The following is a 23,155-nucleotide window of genomic DNA, read 5'->3' as shown; positions in this document are numbered from 1 at the left end:
TAAACTACTATAGTCTCATGTTACAAAAGCAACTATTACAACCCTAAAGACAACGTTGGAAACGTTGGTGTTGAAATAGCTTCTGATCTGAGCTTCAGCGGCCGCGCCGATGCCATTATTGCATCAGCCTTCATCATCTACAAATAGACACAATTAGAAGTCTTGAGTTCATAAAAGATATTAAGAAACTCATTCATGTCTTTCTCCCAGCTGAGTGCACTAGCAACGGCCCATTGTGTGGTATTCCCTGGAGACCACTAGACCCCGGCAAATCTCTTCAGGATGCTGCTGCAGGAGCCATTCTTACATCTTCACACTGGCATCAAACACAGCTTTGATATGCTTGAACAGTATAAACCCACACGGCCCAGAGAGCTTTAGGAAGCACTTTGCTAGTGTCTTCAGTCAAACATGTTGAAAACACAGAATGAAAAAGCTTTTTAATGATTCTAAATGCAGCACAATTTAGGTACTTTAAATCTAATCTGATTTTTTTAATAATTTCTGTATTTTTGTATTATGTTTATTTTACATTAAGATAAAAATGTTTTACTAATACTGATAATTGTCCAATTCAGTGTAAACGATGTTACCTAGAGACACTGGTTAGGCCACTGGTTTCTACTCAACTCTGCCCGTTTGTTTTTTTGTGAATGGTCCCTTTGCATGGGTTGCTGGAAAACTCCACCTCCCAGAATGCACCGGGCCATTCTTCGTCGTCGAACAAAAACGCGGAAACAAAAGAACTAATCACGTTTGAAAACATTTAACGCCGACTCGGCATCAAGTGAAGGTAGTCGTAGCTGACAGCTGTAAAACTTCCCACCGCCGTTCCCGTCGCCTGTGCCGAAAGGTTTACTATGGCTTTGAAAAGAATACAGAAGGTAAGAGCAACGGTAATGACATGTTATTTGATGTAGTTAGCGGAAAGGCGGAGGAGTGCGGAAACGTCAGCTAGCATAGTTTAACAGGTATTTCAAGCTAGCGTGGTCGAATGTGGTAACAGCGGTTTGACGATAAATCCACCCCAGTAATAAATTCAGTTGTTAGCGATGATGGCGATGGCATTTCACAGACGAGTAGTTCAACACTTAAACTGACATTAGCTAACTTCGCTGCTAGCTAATGCTGACCTATAGCGAACGAACGCACGTTAAGTTCGTGGCGTTGGTTCCACATTTAAAAGTCAGTTTACGTGTTTAAACGCTCTAAGTCAACATTTGCTGGGCTCGACGCTGCCGCCCGCTTTTAAATGCTTGTGTGTGTGTTTTTACAGGAGTTAAATGACTTGCAAAGGGACCCTCCAGCTTCCTGTTCAGCTGGACCTGTCGGGGAGGACAGTAAGTGCCAGGTCACAATTTATATAACCTGTAATTTACTTTGGTTTTAATCTTGTAATCTGCCACTTTTGTTATTTTTATTAAGACCTTTTCACTTTTTTTAATTAAAAAAGGCAATTGCTAAATTCCAACTGTTGTGTGTAGTACAATGTTCTCTCAGATTGTGTTTGTGTGTTTATCTTGTTTTCTTTAGTGTTTCACTGGCAAGCTACAATCACGGGGCCGGTGAGTTTTTTTCTGGATTAGTTTCCTGAACGTTTTTTTTGGTACTCAACTCAAGCTGCTTCTGGATCTCTAGACAATAGTGTTTTATGTTGACTTTACAGCCCTTTCTCTAATGTATGGACGGCACAGACTGGCACCCTCTAGCGTAACTAATGACTGAAGTCTGACAAATAGAAATATATGTCTTGACTTAAATAAGGACAATGATTTATAATAATATAAATTTATAGTGTCTTTTTGTTTAAGTGTACTTTATGTTAAATGTAACTTAATTTTAATATATTATTAATAATAATAATTTACTAATTTCAGAATGACAGCCCTTATCATGGAGGAGTTTTTTTCCTTTCTGTCCATTTTCCGACTGACTATCCCTTTAAACCACCTAAGGTAACAGTATTAAAGTCTATAGTTCTACTCATATTCTAATCATATTCTCGGAAGTAAGAGTCTAGCTGCATTTTAAATATATGATCTCTTTCTACTTTGACAGGTTGCCTTTACCACGAAAATTTATCACCCAAACATAAACAGCAATGGCAGCATCTGCCTCGACATCTTGAGGTCACAGTGGTCACCTGCACTTACAGTGTCCAAGGGTCAGTAACATTTACATGTTGCCCATTCACTATATTACTCTACAGTAGTACTGTGATCTGGTTTGTGTTTATCAGTTAATTACCCTTTGTACTGTACAATTTGAAGAACAGTCGAGGAACCTTGAAACATATGTCCCTGCTCATTGACCTTTGTCTCTTTCCAGTGTTATTATCGATATGCTCTTTGCTTTGTGACCCGAACCCAGATGATCCTTTAGTCCCAGATATTGCACACATCTACAAATCAGACAGACAAAAGTGAGTGTGAAAACCAAAGAATAGGAAATCGAATTTGACACTTCAGTGACTGAGCTACTGTTTTTTTTCTTTATTATCTTTTTTTTTTTAGATACAACAAATTAGCCAGAGAATGGACTCAGAGGTATGCAATGTGATGGACTGGAGTTTCAGCAACAAGGATGCGTCGCCAAGCAACTCGGACCGCACTGTTTCAGCTGCTCATCCACACTGTTACTGGTCGTAGTTGAGACGCTTTGTGCGCTTGAAGCACTTTCTCTATTCAGACTTTACTTGAATAAGCTGCTTTTACTATATTTTATTTTTTCCTGAAATTAGCATTAGTATTATTGAGATGTTATAATTAGTGAGGGCTTGATTTCATTGAGATTTATACTGTACAGGACTGTACTGAACTTGTTTTGCATTAAAAGCATTAGTCACAGAATGAATTTGTTTGTTTATAGCTTTTTTTGACTCAAGTGAATATTAACTCCCTGGTTCTAATTTCTAAATTTTTGATTCACTGTCATTACTTTTAAACTCAAAAAAGCCCAGGTCTTTATTATCCACATGAACACTAGGTGGCAGCCTTTGATTTTGCTGTTTAAAACTTCTATAAAAGGCCTTTTCAATCCAAGTCCACTTAATGTTGGTTAAATTTAATTCAGCCCCAACTGCTAAATGATGTGTTGCTTTAGCAGTGGAGGGAAAATAAGAATGAGGTTGCTGTCCACTGAAATTAGACCACCCATTATTATCATCTCTGTTTGTTGCTGTGCACTGGGGAAACCAATAATTCCACAGCAGTTTCTTTCCTTCAGTGATTAAATAACGTAAATAGCATCTGCTATTAATAAACAGATTATAAACTTATTTACATAATGTGATTTAAGTTTATTGTATTTAAGGCTTTGGGGATTTCTTTTCCCTTCTAGGTAATAGCATAAATGTTGGCTCTTGGCCACCGTTTTTGATAATTAGCTCATGGCCTTTGCCTTAAAATGTTTACCTACACATTTAGGCAGAAACACAAGGTAAATAGTTTTGAGGATCAGTTAACGTTTTGTCAAAATAAAACTTAACTTTTTGGGTGACAATCATTTTTGAAGAGTTCATCTGAGATCAAATTGATGACGTGATGACGACACTGGCCTGGCAGCCTCCTGATGTGGAAGGCAAGTCAAAAACTCACTTTTGTCACTGACCACATTCATAATTATTTTCTGATGGTCACAGCATGATACATTCCTAAGTGACCTCTGATCGACTATGCGTATCATCCGCACATACGTAACATCTGCTTTTGTGGCACTTCTTGTGTTTCTCTAGGTGTAGGCTTCCTCTACATTGTTATAGCTTCCATTTCCTGTATTGCTTTTTCTTACACACTCAGGATGTGTAGTGTTTCCTTTAGAAACCTATAAACTGGTTGCACGGAGCTTTGATGTAAACTGGCAGGAAGGGATGGAAATATAGATGTTTGTGTAAGTCAAATGTGCTTTTTCGTGGAAAACAGTATCTGGTCCTGAACAACAAGATTTGATTTTTTTTTACAGATAACTTCCCATAAATGACACTTAATCTGAAACAAAACTATCTGAAACCAGCGGATTTTTCACCAACAGTTGGAAGCCTTCACAAGAACCGTTGGGGGAAGTAGATGCTAAAAAAAAAGGCCTTTCTGGGAGGAGGAGTCCCACTTTTTTGCAGAATGACACGTGAAACTTTCCCGAGGAGTTGGTCGGGATGTGCGCGCTGCGTTCAGTGGGTCTCTCCGTGAACCAGCGAGTGGATCAGCGCGCGTCCCTCCTATTTTTAGCCGTCTGCCCGATGGGGGGAGACGGAGGGTCTTGAAGAAACCGCAGAGGAAGGTCTACACGGCGCCGCAATGAGCTCGCAGCAGCCCCTGGAGTGACGGAGCGTACGGTTCCCCCCAGAAGTTCAGGCTTTGTTTCAGCGCAGCTCCGCTCCGAACATTGCGCAGTGGCCGCTGGAGACGTTGCTGTGCGGCGCAATGGCTGCCCACTGCGACACTTTGAGCGGATACTTGCAGCAGTCGGACCACGGCTCCAACAGCGAGCGCAGCGCCGACTCGCCTCTCCCGGGATCAGAGGAGGATCTGAGCGGACCACATCCGCTGCCAGATCCGGAGTGGACCGAGGAGAGGTTCCGAGTGGACCGCAAGAAGCTGGAAGTTATGTTGTTAGGTAAAGACCCAGTAGTTTAGCGCAACCTAGGGTGTTTTTGTACTGAGTGCGCGTCGCATCTGTTGCCTGTCGGTTTTCAGCAGCCGCGTAACGTCCCTTTTGTTTATCTGAGCAGATTAAAAGCACACTTTCGCACGTATTCACTGAAACGTGTAACCCAAACTTCGGGTGTTGTTGTGACGACGGTCAGGAGCCTCGTTCGCGCCGCGTGCGTGCTCCGGAACGAATCAATTAGGGCAATTAAGTCGAGTGACTTTGCGCCAATTAGTGTATCTGCGTTTAATTCGAGCTAGTCAGTTCTCTTAAATGCAGAAATAAGTTGAATAAGTGAATTTACGGTTGCATGCTGTCGTAAAACTGAAGTTTCGACATAAAGGTCGACCAGGTCAGTGACGTGAGTTAACTCTCAATGAAGCCCCGTCGTGCTGAGGTAGTAACACGCGCCGACCACGAGCTGTCGCTCCATAAACTCCCATGGCGTCCATTGTTTGCAGACTAAACTGAAATTGACCTGAACATGCAGTTTACTTGGTCCAGTTCAACAGTCTGTAGAAACAACTGATGCGACAACTTTAACAACAAGGGCGAGGAAAGGAAATGAAAGTTGGACAAAAAGCACAGGTTTCCTCCAACACCTGCTTTTCTCTCACCTTGTGTGAATTCTCCTGCGTTTTGTCCGTCGCCTCCATGGAGCGTCGCGTGTTGGACGCTATCGTGCTGGCGTTTCCTGTGTGCGTGTTTTGTTTTGATGGTGAAATTGATTCGGCGTGTGATCTCCCCTCTAATGACGTGCAAGTGACACAGAGCAGTGGAGGGAGCGATGACGGGGCCCGTGAAGCCCGGCCCGGCCCGGCCCGGCCCGCTCTGCTGAAAGCTCCCTGGAAATTGTGGCTGAGGTCATTTATCACACTTCTGAAAACACGTGAGCGGGGAAATATTTTAGCATTAGGTAAGTGGGCTGGATGCTTGATTCCTTCCACAGATACAGTCAGAGCTGAGACGCAGCCAAACAGAATTTTAAGAGCGGCGATTATTGCGCTGTGATTAAAACAAGCGAGTAAAATGTGTCCGCATTGTCTCTGGCATTAACTTTTCCACGGTGAAATCATATCTGTAACCTTTTTACGCTAGTGCTTGAAACAATTGGAGTGAGCAGCTGGTGCTGAAGTTAGTTCATATCTATATCCAGCGCGCACGCATGTAGTTTCCCCAGAGAACGTCCTGGTTGCTCTCTCGCTGCTCGCTGCATTCCTCAAAGCTCCATGTCATCCACAACCCTTCCAGGAAAACAGCTTAACCAGAGGCCGGCCCTGAATCTGAATGTCCCAGACATACCGTGTGCCACGTCACGCAGCGGGCCTTAAATGTGGCGCATAATCCACCCGGTTGCCAGGTTTGACACTTTGCTAATTTGCTCTCGTTTCCCTCGCCGTCGCCTTGTTTCTCGGGTTGCTGCCGCCGTGACATCACGGACGCCGCCGCTCACGCTCAGTCTGCAGCTAGAAACGACTCCACCGTCTCCCGCTCCTCCTGGTCAGAGGCAGCGCCGGCTTAAATACACTATCTTGTCCATGCGGCGTCGTTAACCTTTGACCTCTGGCTCTCTGGGAGAAGCCAGCATGGCTGCTTGCTTCATTGGCTTTCTGCTAGTAGACGTTACGCAGTATTCTCTGTGGAGTCGTTGCACATGATGCACTAATATGTTCCAAAAGCTTCCGGTCATGGTCTAAATGTGTTAAACCTCACTGAGATCCTCTAGTGTCTTAAACTGTGGCTGTAAATACGGCTTCTAATAAATAGTTCTTTAGTGCCATGCAGGTCGGTCCCAGCTGTGTTTTGACTGGACAAGCTCTAGATCGTGACCCGGTACGTGGTGTTCTGACAGCCGGTGTTGAGAGGGCAATGAACTAATTTTTTATGAGCACTGGTGCGTTTTGGTTTTAGTGTTGATGTGTTTCCTGGACAATGAAGTGTGTTTGACCATCACCAAACGGCCTAAGGTTAAATCGCACAGTCGTCACTTCCTAAACAGCAGAAAAGCGCTTAATGTAAACACTTTGGGCCACAGAGCAGTCGGGTTCTAGTCTAAGGCGTTACACCATGAACCTTATGTTTTTTTTCAGGGGGACTGATTTGATTTAATTGCAGTTCAGCTGTAACAATCTGTCTTCATTGATTAATGAAGGTACAAGACGTGTGACTGGTTGATAATTGCTTTGAGTGGATCAGAAACTTTACCTTTTGTCTCTGTATGTGAACAACGGTTCTTTTGGTTCATTTCACTTGACGGCTGAGAGTTTGATGGAAGTTGCCCACTTAGTTGAGAGGATCAGATATTTAACATCTGTTTCACCTCTGCTCAGACTTTTTCCTGTAGGTGCAAGACACAATCAAACAGTTAGGATTCGCATACATTTTGGAGATTGGGACCCTGAGCCCATTAGAACATGTCGACCCACCGCCTCGTCTGGAAAGCCAGCATTTTATCTCCTTTTTTACTTTGGTCGGCCATATTTTATTTCCCTTTTCTGGCCCAGTTTGCATCGGGGGGAAAATGAAATACTTGCTTAGCAATTACAAATTTACTGTCTTTCGCGTTGGCGGAGACGCAGGCGCTGGAGCTTAGATCAATAAACAGAGTAACGTGACAACACAGTCTCACCGTGACCGCCATCTGGGTTTACTGCTGAGCCGCTGGCACCGTAGAGTAGAACCTCCAAGTTAATGGCTCAGGGCCTTGACGCAGGAATAAAAGCTTGAAAGATGCTTTTATGTGCAGGAACTGTGCAAAAGAATGTAGTTTTGAAGAAATGGAGACGTGAGGCGGCGGCGTGGGAAGGAGGCAGCGTTCCCTCCTGAGCCGAGCTCGTCTCCACACGGAACCAGGCCGTCGGAGGTTCCCCCGTTAACGGGTCGGCTCTCGGCGCGCCCGCGGTGGATTTCCCGGCTCTGGCTGCGTGGAGACGCTGGTAGTGTTTGCGCCGGTGTGAGTACACATCGTAACAACATGTTTGCTGGGTGACTGCGACAACAACCTACAATTAGCCTAAGTGAATCATTTTCGTCGTTGAACTAATTTGTTTTCCTAGTGGAGACCACAGACTGTTATTGGGGAGCTCCTTCTCAGAACGGCAACGACTGTTACACATGGCATCGAGGGGTTTTCACAGGTATTTTCAGAAATTTCGACTGCATACAGTACGAACACCGTTCCCATGTTGGACACATCCCCTGAGAATTACATGAAAATGACATTATTATAATTGCCATTATTTGACGTCTTTGGCTTCCACACCCACATAATGAGGTGTGTGTGTGTGTGTGTGTGTGTGTGTGTGTGTGTGTGTGTGTGTGTGTGTGTGTGTGTGTGTGTGTGTGTGTGTGTGTGTGTGTGTGTGTGTGTGTGTGTGTGTGTGTGTGTGTGTGTGTGTGTGTGTGTGTGTGTGTGTCTTCCGCCTCGGTGCTGAGCGCGACTCACAGGCAGGAAGTGAGTGTCTTGTGGGGAATGTGCTGCAGGCTGTCTCTCTCTCCCTCGTTCGCCCCCTCTGTTGCTTCATCCCGAGCGTTGCTCTGTTGTTCCAGTCTTCCTTAGATCCTCTGTGGAGTCGTTGGACTTTCCGAGGCCTTTATCCTTGTCCTACAACACAATCCTGGCTCTAACCTCCCACTCTAAACAAACCCAAGCCCAAATATTACTGGAAATACTCTGCTGAAGTTCAGAACTAGAACTTAGTACTTTTAAATCTACATGAAGTATTTAATTAAAATACTGTGTCATGTATAGAGTGAACACAAACCTGGAGAAGCCGTGACCACAGGCTGCGTGAAAGGCTGGAAAAACAGCATTGAGTGTAAAGTAACGCACGAAGGAAAAGCTTCCTTTGATGTGTAGATGTGAAAATCCTTTCTTTCCTCCGACGACATGTCGTTCTGAGTTTTGCCTGATCCAGATTCTGCCCGGCTTCTTTGCGGACACGTGCGTTCTGCTCGGGCCTGGGCAGCGCAAATCAAATTCTTCTATCACTGAACTGGGACGTTTGACTTGAGAGCATTATAATGGGGGAAAACAGTTGTACATCTCTACTAATGTGCACAAACAGAATTATTTCCGCTGTGTCTAATTTTGTTGCTGGGGTTATCGGCTAAATTCCACTCCTCGCTGACCTTTAACCTCCAGCCTTCTCCATCTTCCCGCCCCCGTTCTCGCTTTCTTAGAGATTTTACTGAAACATGCTGATACAATTAAACATCTCTGTTCGACTGCTTACGCGTGGAATTCCTCCATCCTGGGTATGATGAAGCTTTCAGGAGCCGTAATATAATTGCGCTTCAGTCGGCAGAAAAACCTGTAATTCATTACTCGGGGAAAATAAAAGCAGGAGTCCTGTTTCAGCAGCCCGAGTGAAGCCGGAGCGTCGTGACCCATTTCTCTGCTTCTGGAACTGTAAATGGGCTGAAATGAATACCTGTTTTTCTACATCCCTCAAAGCTCTTTTTTCTTCAGCTCTTTTCAAAGTACAGATTTACATTTTGTCTGGTTTGCGGTTGCTATTTTAGAAATCTTTCGTTGGGGGGTGGGGGGCACGCCGCTGACTTATCCTCTACGCATGCACATTCACCACGCAGACACACACGGGCAGGAACACACGCGTGCACGCCACCCAGCCTCAACCACTCCCCCCAGAGCTCCCAGTGTTTATCTTTGGAGAACCTCGGGTTTTGGGTTTGTTGTTCTCTCTCCCGCTCCACCATCCAGCACAATCTGCCTTTTCTCCACTCGCCTTGATTGGAGAGAAAGCATTTTATAAGACTATACTTTGGATCTAGTCCTGGCTGTTGCCAGAGCAACAGGGTGGGGTGAAAGGAAGAGGAGGTTAGTCCATTTTGTTTAAGATAGCACAAGGGCAGAAACTTCATAAAAGGGCCCGAATACATCATGTGAATGTCCTCAAAGCTTTTCAGTTATGCATGAACGGCGTCTGACTGGCCAAATCGGTGGAGATAACCCAGAGGTTGAGTAATGAGCTACAATAATTAGATGTTAGTAGAAGGAATATGTTGGTTTCATCGCTGCACGCATTCCTCATGCCTTCAAAGGGAACATGTCGATGCTGTGAGGAGTCTAACATGTGGATGAGTTCCCAGTAGTGTAATGTAATGTTTACAGTGCAGCCTGTGGCCCGGTAAGAGAGACTGACTCCCTGCGCTCCGCAGGGGATCCAGCTCGGCAGATACCAGGCACCAGGAATGTTCAGTGTTGTGTAATCGCTTGGCAACGTTCACACATGGCAGATGAAGAAGATGATGATAACGCAAGCACGTTAGCGACAGCTGCTTGGATAACGCGCAAGGAAACGTCCTGGGAGGTCGAAATGCACTCGGTTTGAGGACATTGTGAAAAATTTGTTTAGGCCGTGAAGTGTCGATGCAAATGTGTGTGTCTCACTCGCTTTGCGCGGTTTCGTCCTCGTGAACTTGGGGTCAGCGAGTGTAGTTCCTCTGGCAGGATTTTATCTTTATCTGCTGGAAAGCAACATCTGGCAGCGGATGCGTTTTGTTTGGTAGCGCGGTTGCCTGGCAACGCTGCAGGAGTCTGATGGACTGAGGCTTCGTGCTGCTCAGAGCAGAAATATGCTGACAGGTGTTCAGTGTTTTAGGTGTTAACGGTGTTTGACAAAGCCAGAGACGTGATGGAGGCCTCGGAGCTTCACATGTACACAGTCAGAAATAATTTCTGTAAAAGGAAAGATTCATACAAAAACAATCTAAAAATGAGAGCACTGATTTTGTGCAGTTATTTATGAAAATGACTAAACCAGGTTATGTCATTTGTTGCAATTATATGCATTTATTATAGAGCATCACACAATTTCCAACAGAGTAAAGGCAAATTATTGGATATAGAAACTGGTAAAAGCTCCAAATTCTTCACTAGCAGTAAGTTATGATATTTTCGCAAGCACAGCCTTGTGCAGCAGTCTTCCTTTTGACGTCTCACTATGTGCGATGCGGCTGCAGTTCAGGCTCTGGAGCCTCTGTTTAGATGCAGGCTCGTGTGAAGCTGCTGGTTCACAGGTAAACGAGGCGTTTACGTCTCCACCTCTTTGCTGTCGACTGCTTGTCAGCTGCACGGTGTCCGGCCTTTGAAGGGAGGCGTTCGCAGCTCGATTGATGCCTTGATGCTGGGTTTAAACTGGCTTTTTTCAATTCTACACGCAATCTATGATTAGGTTTTCACAGCAGCGGCGTCTAGTGTTGACTTTCACCTTTTTATCATGTGAACATTTAATTTCAAGTTAGTGTTGCATAAAGAAAATGCTGTTGTTATTCAAGAATTTAATAAGAAGACGGCATAATGCATTGATTGGTGTGTGTTCTCGTGCTTGAGGCGTCCTCATTAGCTCTGTGTTGAATCAGCTGAGAAGCGGTGCACACACAGGAGGGGGTTTTTGGGAAGCTGCTGTGAAAACCTCAGTGTCCTGCTCCCTACAAGGATAATGGGAGACGGAGTGTGTGTGTGTGTGTGTGTGTGTGTGTGTGTGTGTGTGTGTGTGTGTGTGTGTGTGTGTGTGTGTGTGTGTGTGTGTGTGTGTGTGTGTGTGTGTGTGTGTGTGTGTGTGTGTGTGTCTCAGTCCACACATGCGCGCGCGCGCATGTGTGGACTGAGACGTTTCCTAGATCAGAGGTCTCATGAAATCCCACAGGAAGTCAAAGTTTAAAGTGAACCAGGTTTCACCTCGAGTCCTCTGTCATTGACAGATTGACTCTGTTTGCTTTGAGTTATCTAAAAAAAGCTCCCGTCTTCATTGAGTATCTTTGACACAAATGATTATCCCTGATGATTCTGGCTCTGCACAGATATTGGTGTAATTATTTGGTGGTTACTGAATCACCGAGGGCATTTGAAATAACAATTGCTGTTACTGTGAATGTCGCTGTGGATTTGTAACTTCTTCTAGTTTGGCTTTTTATAAAAAGACTGAAACTGTGATGATTTTAATGAAATATTCAAATCCAGATTGTCTTCAGATTTGATTTATTAGTTTCTGTGTCTACATTGTTTGTTTGACTGTTGTATGTGTGTGTGTGTGTGTGTGTGTGTGTGTATCGAAGCCATAACTGTAGAAATCATTGCTGTTTGCATTTCTCCAGCGTCAAAGCAGCAGAATCTCCCAGAAAATCAGCCTCTCCATAAAATATTGCAAGCCGGCGCCTCAGTGCATCTGCCAGCCTCCAGGCCCAGTAAGCCTCTCGCTGCGACGTCTCTTTGTCGGCGTCTCGCAGTGACATTGATTAGATCTATTAAATAAGTGCCGGATTAGAGGGCGTGGATTTATTTAACTGTAACCATAAATTACCGTGACATTATTTGCTCAATATTTTCATGACGTGCCAACGGACTGACACGGCTGAACCATGTGGTCCCCGGCCACTACAGTCATTTTTCATCCATGATGTCTTTACAGTGTGCTCTGCTGAATTGAAGGAGCACTGCATTGTCCTGGTGTAACCTGGGTCCAGGAAAAACAACTGGCTCATTCTCACACTTGAGAAACAAATAAAATCTCTGTTTGATGTAAATCAGAGCTACTAAATCATGAAAAATATACTTGTAGCGAGGGATGTTCTCCTCAGTTGGTTTGTCCTAAGGAAAGCCTGTAATTTAAAATTGGTTTTCGTTGGTAGGGGAAATAATAGGTTCCCCGGCTCTCGAAGTAATGAGACATGGGTTATGCATTTTTGTGGTTTGATGCCTGTCGATTCTTTGGGAAAACGCGGTGAAGACCAACGTGAAACATCTCTCCTCTCCTCTCGCTGTCCCGTTATTGGCACATCAGGCATTGTCAGGAGGAGAATGTAAGTTTGTTTGAGAGCTCGACTTTGGTGGTTTCCTGCGTGCAGACGGCCGCCAGTCAGCAGCTTCACCCTCGGCTGCAACAAATTGGTCGGCGGCGATGAAGAAATATGTGCAGCTCGCAGGCAGCGGACTGAAACGTGAAAATTCATTATTGCTCTATGAATAATAAACTCCAAACTAATGTGCTTATGAGGCTTCGGGACATCGTTTAGTCACATTCTGATTTGAGACGGTCCAACAAATCAGCCCGTCTCCAACGGTTTGTGTTGACATGAGCGCTGCAGCAGTGGGCAGAGTTTGAATTCCTCGTCCGCGTCAAAAGCTTTTACATAGTTTACCCATAATGCACCTCAGCTCCCATTCTTTTGAATGCCCTGACCAGAGAATTTGTAGGTGTAAGCAATTTGAGCACAAAGGAGCTTCTGTGATTTTCTGTTTTAATACTTGTCATGTTTGTAGCACAAAGATACTTACTGTAATTTAAAATGCTTCTTTTAAATTCTCATATTCTCTTTAATAAGCCAGTTGTGATGAGGATATTCAGAAGTACCTCCTGCACTGAAGCTCCGCATGGATGACGCGTCGTTACTGTAACCCAGGGTGTCATGTTCCCCTGCCGTCGCTGCTTTTCTCCCACGACACCGCTTTACACTGCACACATGTGCCAACAGGATGTGTTCCTCTCGGCGCACGGCTCATGTTTGCCCTCATGTCTCGTAGCGCGTTCCCGTCATCTCCGTGTGCTCGTGTGCGGTAGTGTGTGGCTGTGAAGCCAAGCGATAGAATGGCTGCACGTGTCAAATGGGGCTTTTAGAGGGTCATACGTGAACCTCTCAGATCCTAGAAACCATCGTGTTCTGACATTCAATTTGAAATTAGCTCTTTTGAATTTTTCAACCGACCCAAACTCCTCAGCACCTCTGTGTCCTTCATGATCATATCTGCAGCTGTCATATTATCCAGTGCAGCGTTGTGCACTGTGAACACCAGCCACTTTAATAACTTTGGCTTTTGTTTAAGGACAAAGGCTTTTGAAGCGGTGGAAGAGGTGTCCAACAATTTATTTCCCCATCGGTGATAGTTTCCATCTGTTAACGTTGGCCTTCCATGGGAATCGCAACAGAACCGTCCTATTACAGCCGGGTTTCCAGCAGGTAATGTGATTACAACGCTGACGTTCTGCCGTTGGACGTGTCAGAGCTCAGGTTGTCGGTCTGTTCCTTCACTTGGTGCTCATTGAACTGGACGTTCAAACCGGCGCTGCACAGCAGATTATGAGGATAAGAATAACAGAAGGGTGATAGTTAGAAGTTGGAACCTTTCTCTTTCTTTCTGTGGCCACTTTAGGAAAACCCAGTAGACGCTCATGTTACTCCATGCAATCAGTTTCTAATGTACATTCTTCCTGAATTTATTTTTTTATTATTCCTCTGATTTGCTGATGAGCTAAGAAGTAGCCAGAGCTCATCTGTGAGCTTCTGAGCAAAATACAGCAATTGACATGGCTGTTGAGCCAAAGCCGACCGGCCTCTGCATCTTCATAAACTGTGGCCTGGACCTGTTTACTGTGCAGCTTATCTAAGTACCAACACGTGTTAAATGCCTCGCCAGCGGCCTTAATGTCGGCTCTGCGTGAAAATTTGCGGCTTTCATTGTGTTGATTTGAAATATGCTGATGGTGTTTTTTCACACCCAGGTTTAACACTGGGATGTCCTGCACTTTAGTTGAAGATAGATCAGGTAATATTTAAAAAAAAAGCGTTTTGAGTTCTTGTTTGCATTAACCTGAATGTAAAATAGCTCGTCTGCCCATTTGACTAATATTTTGTTGCGGATGAACCCTGAACCTTGGGTGTTTTTTAGCCATAACATCGTCAACATTTATCATCACAGTCTAACTCGTAGCGACTCTGCTCCTGCTCCTGACCCAGATTTGCTAAGGGAGCAACAGATCCACCTTGACAACGCTGGCTGAAATGCATCATTAAGCTTTGTCTGTGCTCCCAAATGACAGCGGAACCCGAGAACTCTCCATGGAGAGCTGATATGTATTTTGCATCAACGGAGCTGCAAAGGTTGAAGGACTTGCAGATGTCTTGGAGCGACTACAAGCCAGACTTTGGTCTGGTGGTTCTGTCTCTGTAGCTCACGGCATCGCCTAAACTGGTTTGCACTTGCAAACGTATGGCAACGTCAGGTCACCTTCTAAATGCTAATGTTGATCCTATGGGATCTACTGTGGTTCCCAAAGGCCAGGAGGGTGCAGCACAGAAAGGAAGCTGAACCGGCACCCGTGTGGCATCAAATATTCCATTAACTTCTACTGTAAAATTCCCAAATATTAGACTGCATCCATCAATTTGTTACACGGAAGCGGAGTCCAATCTCTGGGATTATAGAAAATGACTTGGAACATTTTATTCCGTCCCGGCAAACGCGCGGTATCACAGACGCGCCAGACACAACATCCAGAAGAAATGGAAATCCACCGTGAACGCTGCTCTTAGTGGAGATACCATAACATTTGAAGGCGAGCGGTAATCTGTGTGTGATTTGCCTGAGCTCAGGTTACGTTGTCCATTAAAGTCGGAGTGCCTCTTTGCGGCTCTGCCATTTATTTTTCCTTCTCTCTGCTTTGCCTTTCAGCTGCGTCTGAAGGGAGAGTCAACGGCGGCGAGGATTTCTTTCAGAAGGTGAGTGTGGGGTCCCGGGCCGGGTTCGAGTGTGGGCCTGGGTTTGGGTTCGGGTTCGTGCACGGCCACGGCCAGGGCCACCTCCCGTTTCGAAGCTGCAGATGTCAGACGCTCCTCCGGTCGCTCCTGAGTACATCCAAAACAACGGAGCAGCGCTGACGTTAAGCCCCTCCAGGACTCTGAACCCGTGACACAGCTGACACAACAGAGGTCCTCACTCTTACATAATGTATCGTACCACAATACGCCAGGTTAACACAGGTCTGATTGCACTGGCGCTGCCTCATTGACTTTTCTCTGACGCTGATTTTAATTAATGGTCTGAAGCTTCATTACACACAATAAAACAAGGCTCTGCCTCAGTGGCTTTAAACAGTGGGATTGTTAAGTCGTACGTTTCAGTGATTCTCATTGATCACTCAAGTGTTTTATTGTTCTTTTATCAGTTGAAATGGTCCCATAGACATTATACTAGAATGATTAGTACATAGTTAGTACGTCTTATTGTTTAAACCATGTCTCTAACAAGGCATTATCTCATCAGTGGTTTTATTTCTAAATAGTTTATTGTATTATACTGTATTATGCTATTGTATTATATTATTTTACTGAAGGTAATTTTTTTTTTTGCTTAAAACCCTGTTGTCAAAGTTACTACGATGATGTTGATCATGTGAAGGTACTTGGCTACTAAATCCTCTGTTTGGATGAAAGTGGAAGCAAATGCCACAAACCGAGTTTATAACCAGAGGCCTTGTGTTCAAGCCGGCGCTGGTTTGCTATTAAAAACCAGTAATTAGACCCATCCGCTGGAACGTGTAGCGAGGTTCTGGAGCATTGTCTCATCACTTCGCTTCCCCCCCGATGGATGAGTCGCTGCTGTGTTTCTAGTGGACGGCATGTGGCTGCTGTGGACACTTAGGAGTTTAGTGTCATGAGTGAGAACATCAGCAGATGGATTCACATCCACCGAATGTTACGACACACAATATCACGATACCGGTCGTAAAACAAAACTTCATTCCTGCCTGAGTTCATGAACCCAGAGAACCAGTAAACAGATCAGTGATACACCCCATTTATTTAAATCTGTGTGAAATCAGATGTTGGAATGGATCTGGGCAACACTGATCGAATGACACAGGGAAGTGAACTTTGACTTAGAGCTGATGATTAGATTTTAATGGCAGTTAATATCAAGGTTTCTCATTAAATATGTGACTCTCAAGTGGGTTTGCTCGTGTTTCGAATTCAGTTTCCTGAATACATTAAACTTTATAGTATGTTAATGGGCTGTAATGAAATAAGTGACAGACAGCCGTTTGTTTTAGCATTCCTCTTTTGTCTATTTTCCCTATTTGGTTTTGGAGGTTGGGAAGCTGCGTTAAATGTCAAAGGAGCCAATTTAACTGTCCCTAAAGCATTTTTTTTTAAAAACTAAGTAATGCAAACCAGGTGCCCTGAGATTCCTGTACTTAGATTCTTAACAAGGACTCCAGATATGCTGTGGCCCTGTTGCAGCCAAAGCCTCTTCTGGTTTGGATATAGCTGCAGTGTTGGAGGCGTCCAGCGACGCTACGAGAGCACAAAGCTACTCTGACAGAGTCCGACTGCTGGTGTATTGACTTTGTCAGTCACGGCTTTTAACGTCTCGGGCCCTTTTATCGTCACGACTCGCTCGGAGAGGCTGCGGTGAGCGGAGGTTAAATTGCAAATTAGAAGGGAGCGCGCAGCTGTTTCGGTTGGCAGCCGGGCAGGCACCGGTACCGGGGGAGCGCTGAAGTCATGTTTTCCTTGTCGAATTTCCACTCGGATCGACGCGGTGCCGCTTCCCTCTGATAGCGTGATCGCCACGCATGCCCAATTAATGTCAGGAAAATAAACACGCGGCGCCTGTGGAATGGTATTGTTGAAAGGAAATGGATGAGGTGCGGTGTGAAAGCCCTTGAAGTTGACGACAAGTGGAAACTCTTAGGCGGGCGGCCTTCCTCCCTCCCTCCCTCCCTCCCGCGCGCCCACGTCCCACACGCTCGGCGAGGCTCGTAACCCCAGCTCCTCTCCCTCCGATCGCGGCCGCTCGGGTCCTTTTTGACGCACACACTTCTACACGCTCATCGTTTCCTCAACAATGAGATTTGGAGTTCTGCTGCTACAGAAGGTGACCGGTTCTCCCCGGGCCCAGTTGCCGTGGTTGATGAAACCCTCTTACTCACCGTCTGCTGGACTCCATTCAAGTTCACAAACATCTTCTAATGGGGAACAAACAGTCCGCGGAGCCAGTGGAAAAGTCGTTTTCTCCTCAGCCTTTGTTTCGGGCCTCGGTCGCTGTCTCATCTTTTCCCATTCCATCATTTCGCTGCAGCGACGCTCTGGTGCCTCATCTTCAGGGGGATTTCTCTGCGCGTGACGTATCCGGTCGTCCGGGATGCGTTCTGGAGGCCGGCGCAGGAGGAGAGGAGCTGAAAGGTTTGACGGCTCGAGCCGAAAACTGCGCCGCGGAGAAGCTTTGACTGGATCCGAGTGGAGAACGCTCTTTGAACCCCCGTCCAGCTTCGCCCTGGTCCTGCTTGCATCCCTCCGTCCCGGGAGTCGAGGTTCTGTAAATAACGCCAGGCTTCACATGCAAACGCCAACGCGAGCAGAAGTCTATTTCTTTGGCTTTTACAGATTAAAGCATTTGGTGTTTCGCAGTGCTGACGCAGGGAAAACGGGAAGCTCCACGACGGCCAGGATGAAATGTTAGGTTGGCATAAGAAGTAACTAGGTCAGTGCTGGTGCCATGAAAACACAGCACGGGCTGATGTTTGGACGCATTAATCATCGTGCCACTCTGCAGCACTCGCAGCCTCCAAGCGTTTCAACAGGAGTGTTTCTAGCGCCGTCCCCATAATGCGTGTTGTTCTTTCATAGCCATGCGTGTATTAGCATCAGCCCTGAGGTTAATGGGGCTTCAGCTGCAAATTAGCACTTGAATCCTTAACAAGAACTCTGAGTCTCGTGGGGACGCTCCCGCTTCCCGCTCCGCTGCTCCTCCGTTCGCCACTCGGATCCCAGCCTCTTCACACCCCCACCAGCATACGTGCCCCCCCACCCCCCCACCACCGGTACACACACACACACACACACACACACACAAACTCCAGCTGAGTCAACAGCTGCAGCCACGGCCAGGAGTGCATGGTACACGTACACACGCATTCACGTGTGGCCAACACATGTGCTATTCTTTCAGGACATTCCCCTAATGATATCCTGTTTGATTTCAGGAACAGCTCTGCACACGTCTGCGTGTACCAGCTGCAGACCTCGAAAACCAATCATCATGTCAAGGTCGCGCTGTGAAATTGATCAGAACATTTTTTTTATGGACGTATTTATTCATTCTAGAAAGGGCGGGGGACGGAGTGGAATGTTAAATGTAAAGGTAACGTAAATACCTTGACTCATTTGAGAGTCGTGATTCTTTTGCTCCTTTAGAAAAATAAAATAAAATAAACCCCGTCCGGCCTTTTAGAATGGTGTGTGGTCTGTCAGAAATTAGTCCCATCTGCGCGACGCTGCCAAGAACAGCAGAGCTGGACAGGAAGCAGGTCTCTGAACAAGGGCCTTTTTAGAGGAGACGCTGAAGAGCCGTGCGCCGTAGAAGTTAATGTTAGGAGAGTGTAACTAGACGTGCGTCTGATATGCTAATGACTGCGCGGCGAGACCTCTGTCATGCAGTACGAGCCATTACGCACTCATGGAGACTGAGCTTTTCGTGCACTTGTTGAATGTTGGCGACACGTTCCTTCAGTATAAAAGGCTCCGTTGACTTATTGTTGCCACGCTGCTTCCCCGAAGGCCAGAAACCTGTGTGTGAAGCCGTGCTGATTGTGTGGCTGACGTGCGTTTAATCACTGTTTTGGACGACAGAAGTCTACAGACTTATCCAGGCTGAAGCTAATGAAGGCGAGACACAAGCAGAAAGTCTGTGTTGAGATTGTTTCACTGCAATGAATTTAGGAAAATAAGCTAAATTACCCTCTAATGGCATTTTTCACGTTCAGAATCCATCATCTAACGTCTGATGTGCTTCCACATCAGTGCTGTAACGTCAGCGACCTCTAGGAGGTCACATGACGGCCATTCCTCTTCATTTTGTGGGTTTCAATTCGAACCACTTGGTGACAAAATCCAGGCACGCATGGTTTTGTCACCAGAGACGGACTTTTATTCAAGAAAAATAGGAAAGTTAGAGGCAAAGGTGAAGGAAATTCTTTCTGTGCAACCAGAATTTCCTGTTTGTAGTAAATCCAGCTGTTGGTGTGGACACAGCGTTTGCCTGATTTACTGATTCACAGGGTGTCGTGTTGTAGATGTGTAGACTTTGGTGCACTAACATAACACCGCAACAGACAACTCGTCTGGTTTCCTGAATGAAAATCTTAAAGTGAATATTTCATATTCCCGATAACACTTAATGATGTGTCCTTTCAAAGAACATTAAGGGGGGTCATATGTATAAGACAAGCTAAAGTGTGATTGATGGTACCACGGCCAAGCTCCTTAGAGAAAACAGCTCAGTGAGGTCATTTCTCCTTTATTTTCATTGCACAAAACAACAATAAAATTACTTGTAGTTCTGTGAAGTAAACAGGCGACGTGACCGCTCCTTTGCCTGTTGGTAGTTATCATTTTATTGAATGTGCGAAGTGTGTGAAGACGGCGATAGAGGAATGTGACGAGGTGAGGCTCCTTCTGTACTAACGTGCCTTGAACAGATTTTTTTGGCTTACAACAGTATATTTTATGAGATTTCCTGAGAAATGAAGGACCCTGTTTTGCAGATCTTAGTTTTCTGCTGGGAAAGAAATTCCAGCTGGTTTCAATACATTTTAAATGTGAAAAAGTTATTTTGGTTTTCTCTTGGCAGAATAGTGGCAGAGTGGATTCTATTGTTCATCGAGCCTCCACTTTTATTTGAGTTAGAGAAAATCATTGAGGCCATTAAGGCTCAATGATTGTTGAGGCTGTTTCTGGTTTTACAAGTGTGTTACCATCAGCAGATATTTGTCTTTGGTGTTCTTGGTATTTAGGGAAGGCAGACGTGCAGGTGTGACTTTAGACTTTTGTAAGGTATAATAAATAAAGTTGAATATGTAATGCAGCCTCGTCCTTGAGTTACACACAGTAGGTGATGCGTAACTTGGGGCCAACGTGAAGATGAAGCCTGAAGCTGTCTCCAGCTTCTTGATCACGTGGCTTTGAGAACTTTGAGAGAGTCATATCTTCTCCGCCCTGAAATCACAAACCCCTGGTAAGTATTAAAACAAACAGAAGACCGCGGGACCTTTGCAAAAACAAGGGTAGTGCACGTGGAGGACAGAGCCACTCGCAGAGAACACTTCAACTTCCCGTTTTTGGGGAGGTTTGACAGGTTTTTCCCCCTTGGTTGTTTTCTTTTCCAGTAACATGGACCGGTCGTCACGTCGGCGGTTCTGGAGTGTTTGCAGACTTGTAGCCAGAACGCTAAGCTAGGTGACCTTCTCCTGAGGGGTGGATTTCCCCTGATTGGAACTGGCAGCACATTGAGCCGCTCTTCACTTTCCTGCGGCTCTCACGTAGACGGCCGCTGCCACCCAAAGCCGAGCGCGTCCACTCTATCCGCTTTTATCGGTTTCACGTTTGTGGTGGTGGCGAGGACGATTCAACAGAAATGAATCTGTGCTGATATAAGCTTGTATGACGTTTCCAGGCAGGCGTGTTGAAACTGGCTTCAGTCAGGGCCACTTCTCCAGCTTCCATAACTGACTGTGTGAATGTTTTATTTATTGCTTTCCTCTGTTTCACTGAAAGGCTTTTCTTCGTAGCTGTGGTAATATTTTCATTCACACATTCCCTTAAAATATTTATTAATGCAGAAGCAGCATTTAGGAGCTGTGCATATATCCATGACTCATATATATCAGTTATTATTAATCAGCAGGCTGAATATTCCTATACTTTAGTAATGCAGTCCTGGTTCGTGTTGCCTGTTCTGTGCTCATGTCGGCCCTCTCTGCGTCTGTTCTAGATCATGGATGAGACCCAAACACAGATAGCCTGGCCGTCCAAGCTGAAAATCGGAGCCAAGTCCAAAAAAGGTGACTGCTTTTGTCGTTATCTCATATTTGCTGCTTCATTATGTTAAAGCTACTGCTTTCATTGCTCGTGAGACACATGTGCTTGGTGAATAGTGGCCCATATAAAACATATACACTTATGATGCTCAATGAATTAGCATTTATAATTTAATTTGAACAAATTACTTTGATGAAATACATCTGAACAGTTATTGGATATGTATCAGCAGGACTAACTATATAATGTTCAGTGTCCTGTTATGTTCATTATTAAACTTATTTACAGTACGATGGGCTCATTTCAGAAGATGAAACTGTTTTCCATTCCTCACAAGCCAGTCACGTCGTCTCCGCGGAGGAATCTCGGTGCGGAGGTGGACGAGTGGGAGTTGCCGTCACTGAAGCGCACGCTTTTATTGGCCAAGTTGTTCCAGAGCTCTGTTACCAATAAAAGATTGCCACGGTTATTTAAAGCTCTTCCGGGAGGCGCGAGGCAGGGCTTCGGAGTACGGGGGCGAGGAGTAGGTGTAGCTTTGCCCACTTTGTTGTCCCCAGGAGAATCACCAGTGTGCGTCTTCGAGCCAGATGTGGAATCCAGCGACATTATGTAACTTCCCCTTCCTCTCTGTGCAGATCACAGTTGACGGCGTGACATCAGAATCTTTTAGCATTTTTCTATCTGGATACTTAATCAACTGTAATTCCTGACAATCCAATGGCACGCAATCATCCATTCACCCCAAGTTTTAGTTCATTCACAAAACTTGCACCACCTGGGAATGTTGATGATGTGTTCAGAGGGAGAATACAGACAAGTGTAGATTCTGGCCTGTCATTCGTAGAGTGTCAGCTTCTTCTGGGGTTTTTTTTTGTTGTTGTTTTTTTTTCCTCTCTGTGTTGCGTAAACCGAGAGAAGAGTGAAGGAATGTTGGACAATCACAACCTCGGCTGATGGGAAGGGGGGAGGGGGGGCAGGGAAGGGGGCAATCGGGCCAAATTCAGGCTGTTCCACACGGACGTCTCCAACTCAACCGTGTAAGTTAATCTGCACAGAAGTCGTTAGCGTACGAACGTAAAGTCCAGCCGTTCGTGGGTGTTAGTTGCCTTGTTTCCCCCCCGTTTTTTTTTTTTTTTTATTTTCCTGGAATTCGCATTGTTATTCTCTCGCAGTCTGGAATCGGTTACGCTCAGCAGGATGGCGGCAGATGTGAGGAGACTTGTATGTTTGTAACCTCTCCCCGTAGAGGGCCGCGCTCCATCAAAATGCCAGCTCCTCCGCTTCGCCATCACCTGCAGCTAGATGTCTCTGCCACCTGCGCGTGGTCGCTGTCAGCGCTTCACTGATTCAATACTTCACCTTCGGGCGTCAGGAGCTTATGACCGAGCGGCCAATAACGCCCTGCAGTCTTTGTTTTAATTCCAGAAGATTGATGTTTGTTTTGTTTCGATGTGAGAAATTTCTTAATACTTTTTTCTGTTTGCCAGTTGTGTGTTTTAATGTCTCTGCAGATGTTTCGAATGAGACGCCGTGAGCCAAAAGGACTTAATTCCCTTCATTTGTGTGGTATTTCTTAAACTGCAATTCGTAGCTGGGAAAATGCTCGAGCGCTGCCAGCAACGAGCTCCCAGTCAGAAAGGTTCCGTGCCCGTCAGCTGGAGCCGCGTTGAAGCCGGTGCCACTGAAAGCGCTCACTTGTTTCTGTCAGGCAGCTGCAACCTGACTTTTGTTTGCTTTGTTGTTCTAGGCGTCGCGTGAGCCAAATTAAAGCGTTAAGGTGTTCACGTCAGATTCCACAATCAATCATGTGAAAAGGGCTTGCAGCACCCTGGGCTTCAGAAATGCGGGGGTGTTGGACATCGCGGCTGCAGCGCTCGCTAATGTTTGCCAGATG

General features: G+C 45.5%; 2 protein-coding genes across 5 annotated transcripts in view; both read left to right on the top strand.

Moving 5' to 3' along the window:
- The window catches only part of LOC114841813 (protein bicaudal C homolog 1-like), a 73,716-nt gene that overhangs the window by 31,697 nt on the left and 18,864 nt on the right, over positions 1–23,155 (top strand). The window contains exons 1-3 of one of the 3 annotated variants that reach the window (XM_029126964.3): positions 4,076–4,611; positions 15,116–15,162; positions 21,215–21,284. In XM_029126964.3, the coding sequence (XP_028982797.1) occupies positions 4,419–4,611; positions 15,116–15,162; positions 21,215–21,284 (310 nt within the window). In that variant the 5' untranslated portion in view covers positions 4,076–4,418. Of the gene's footprint in view, positions 1–4,075; positions 4,612–15,115; positions 15,163–21,214; positions 21,285–23,155 lie in introns of those variants that run through there. The other 2 variants (XM_055502499.1, XM_055502500.1) reach the window with 2 other exon arrangements.
- On the top strand, positions 713–2,853 carry LOC114841853 (ubiquitin-conjugating enzyme E2 D4-like). 2 transcript variants are annotated; one of them, XM_029127034.3, is made up of 7 exons: positions 713–884; positions 1,277–1,340; positions 1,534–1,565; positions 1,878–1,955; positions 2,059–2,164; positions 2,329–2,422; positions 2,514–2,853. In XM_029127034.3, the coding sequence occupies exons 1-7, from the start codon at positions 861–863 to the stop codon at positions 2,557–2,559; spliced, it is 444 nt and encodes a 147-aa protein (XP_028982867.1). In that variant the 5' UTR covers positions 713–860; the 3' UTR covers positions 2,560–2,853. The 2 variants fall into 2 exon arrangements, with proteins under 2 accessions (XP_028982867.1, XP_040929980.1); XM_041074046.2 differs by lacking the exon at positions 713–884 and adding an exon at positions 1,063–1,185.

Source organism: Betta splendens, chromosome 15 (assembly GCF_900634795.4).
Source record: "Betta splendens chromosome 15, fBetSpl5.4, whole genome shotgun sequence".
Taxonomy (NCBI): domain Eukaryota; kingdom Metazoa; phylum Chordata; class Actinopteri; order Anabantiformes; family Osphronemidae; genus Betta; species Betta splendens.
Note: the sequence above shows the minus strand (reverse complement) of the source record. Positions and strands in the feature narration are given on the sequence as shown.